General features: G+C 41.7%; 1 protein-coding gene across 1 annotated transcript; it reads right to left on the reverse strand.

Moving 5' to 3' along the window:
* Positions 1 to 350: 350 nt before the first annotated feature.
* On the reverse strand, positions 351 to 2,227 carry C11H12orf77 (chromosome 11 C12orf77 homolog). Its single transcript, XM_025402885.1, is given in 4 exon segments — positions 351 to 461; positions 463 to 638; positions 767 to 905; positions 2,048 to 2,227. Coding segments are annotated over 4 exon segments (606 nt in total).
* Positions 2,228 to 3,356: the final 1,129 nt, after the last annotated feature.

A 3,356-nucleotide genomic window follows, 5' to 3' on the forward strand; every position in this document is an offset into this window, starting at 1 on the left:
CTCAAAGACCTGGGATTACAGGCACGAGCCACTGCACCTGGCCCCTTTCTTCTAATAGTGCCTCTCAACCATATACCTCCCACGTCATTTATATTTGGTTAGACAAAGTGACTCCCTCGGATCAACCAGAGATTAATCCTGGAGCTCCAACACGTATTTAAAACTACTGGCCTGATAGTCTAACAACATTGAAGATTACCTAGAGAGAAGCAGATGTTATTTAAACGAATTTCTTGACCTATTTACATGATAAGATTTAATTTCCTTGAAACGCCATTTTGAAAACTGGGATTGGCATCTGTTACAGGTTCTCTAATTAGTTGCTTTCGGATTACTTGGCAAGCAAACGACTATGTTGTTATGAACCCTTCCTGCAGTATATAACCGAACATGAATCTCCATCTTGGGTTTCTTTTTGTAAAGTCTGCATCTGACCCCTTTACACTCTTTTCTGTGTTCACTAAACGTGCTCAGGGTTGGAAAAGCTGTTTCAGTAGAGACGGCATATTTCTCACGGCGTTCAGGGGTAGGTACAAGAGTTGTAGACATCCATTGTACGCTGTCCAGCGTCTGCACGTTCCCTTGTTTGCTCCCAGTGGGCAGAGAACCCAGCATTGTGGGTACCTTATTAGAACTGTCAGGAGGTAATATTACATAAGTAATGAAATAACATGTTAATACAATTCATTACAGGTCCGTTGGAATTTATTGTTCAGGTTATTCCTTTCACTGCTCTGAGAAACATCAGGTATAATAGACTCACCTGAGCAGGAAGTAAGCATGTAATTTATCAGACAGGCGATGTGGTCTAGTGGATCCAGAATTTGAATATTATTTCTGGCTCTGCTGCTGGCTTCCTTTATGACTAGGAGGGAAATATCTCTGGGTGTTGCTAGTTTCAGTATCTGTGGATTGATAAGCAGATCGCAAGCATAGATGTTATAATAGGTTATTTCATGGGAAATTAAACACAGCAAGTCTAATGAGGGAGCAGGTTACTTGGTCATTTCTTTCTAGGTGCTATTTGGTGTTTTAAGAGAACATCTAGTATTGGATAAGTTAAAGGAGTTTCAGAAAGTGTATCATAACAACATGACTGAGAGCTCAGAATGTGCTACATGGTTCTGAGGGTCGTCTGTGTATTACCTCATTTAATCCCTGCAGCACACCCACCTGGTCATTGCATGATATTGATGCAATTTTACAGATGAAGAAACTGAAGCACATATAGCTAAATAATTTGTCCAAGATCACAAAGCTAGTAAGCAGCAGAACTGGGATTTGAACTCAGGTTATTTAAACTCAGAGCCCCAGCTCTTATTCCCCAGTATTTGACTCCCCTTTGCTCTCACCTGGTAATAGAAAAGATGATGACCAGGCCGGGCACAGTGGCTCACACCTGTGATCCCAGCACCTTGGGAGAATGAGGCAGGTAGATCGTTTGAGTTCAGGAGCTTGAGACCAGGCTGGGCAACATAACAAAACCCTGTCTCTACAAAAAATGCAAAAATTAGCTGGCTTTGGTGGCATGCCCCTGTCATCCCACTTACTTGGGAGGCTGAGGTGAGGGAGTGGCTTGAGCTCAGTAGGCAGAGGTTGCAGTGAGCTGAGATCATGCCACTGCACTCAAGCTTGGGCAACAAAGCAAGACTCCATTTCCAAAAAATAAAAATAAAAAAGTATGAGATTTAACTTTTAACTTAAAAATAATTTTCCTTCATCTGATTAGAGAGTATACGCAGGGTGAGATTTAGTGTGTTGTTTTTTGTAGCGACGGGGGTCTCACCATGTTGCCCAGGCTAGTCTTAAACTCCTGGGCTCAAGCGATCCTCCCACCTCAGCCTCCCAAAGTGCTGGGATTACAGGTGAGAGACACTGCGCCCAGACTATTTTTCTGTTATTGCTGCGGTGGGGAGCACACCAAAACGGTGCCTGTCATCCTCATCCTTCCTACGCATCTTTTCCGGTACTGCTACTGTGATTAGTATCTTAATTCCAACCTAGGCAGGTGCAGTGCATCAGCACTCTCTTCTCCAGCTTCTTTTACCTCAGCCCAAGCCACTCTATAGAAAAGGGCTCCACCCACATCATCTGACCTGTAGGTCTCCACTCTCTCTCCCCAGTTCTCAGATGGTTCTTGGAGCGCTGGGAAAGTCAAGCGAAAATACGGTGGTGAGTTCTCCCCCACTAAATAATTAGACTTTGGCTGATGCTGGCCTTTAGTCATCGAATGCCAAGAAATTACCGCCCTAACCAGGGAAAAGCAATATCAGACGTAGGCTGTTCTGTTGTCCCTCAACCTCAAAATGCTTGTGGCAAAAGGGACAAACCTCCAATCCGTCTATATTAGGGGTTCAACAGAGTTAACTAAAAACTTGAAACAAATCTGGAAAGAAAAACTCTACAAATAGGGAAAAAAGATGGGTAGCTGAGGATGATAAAGTTAGATTCATTCCCCAGATATGTTGCCATCACCACAGGCAAATCTCAAATTGTTTTCAATGGAGCTTTTGGAAATTTAAATTAGCCCTGTCATTTTCAGGCTCGGTCATTTGGAATGTGCATTGGTGAAACGCGGTGATGTAGTTTTATAGACCGTAAGAATCTTGGGGGCACCTGAATTCTTAAAGTTAGAGATTCATGGTAGGTCTTCTGTTCTCTGAGAAGAAAACCAGACTTCATATAACAAGAAGTGAGACAGAAGAACAGTTTTCAGAAGCATGTGTCACTCTGCTATTTTAGGAATTGTTCCAATAAGAGATGTTTATAGTAAGTTTGGTGTGACACAGCCAAGAAGCTTAATATAACAAGGTGAACTGAATGGTGGGAGGCAAGGCTCTAGTCTATACCAGCTTGCATTTATTAATAATCAGAAAGGTTGCGGATGACAGACTTGCTGAGCATTTACTAAATCTGGTGCTTGTGGTTTGCAAATCATTTTATTAACAGCTGCTATCATCTATCCTAGAAATGGCAGGAAGAAGTGTTATTATTTTATCACATAAAATAGTCTTCACAAAGAGAATGAAAACAGTTTAATCTGGCAGATCTAACATTCACTGGTGAAGCAGAAAGCCGTGCTCCACCCTCCCACTGAGCTCACTAAAGATGGTTTCCTGGGAATGTCTTGGTGAACAGATGTTTCGTCTTAGGTTTTGATGAAGAGTTTAGTGGCATCTAATCATTAGTGAAGGGTTGCTTTGGCAAAAGGAATCTCTTGTCTATCTACACACATAATTAAAATTTTTTACATATATTAAGGATTTTGCATTAATGAACCACCAATAGGATCTCACATAGGTGAGTTATGATGATTGACTAGCTTTCATAATCAAGTTTCGAATGATTTTAAAAAT

Source organism: Theropithecus gelada, chromosome 11 (assembly GCF_003255815.1).
Source record: "Theropithecus gelada isolate Dixy chromosome 11, Tgel_1.0, whole genome shotgun sequence".
In the NCBI taxonomy this organism is placed as follows: domain Eukaryota; kingdom Metazoa; phylum Chordata; class Mammalia; order Primates; family Cercopithecidae; genus Theropithecus; species Theropithecus gelada.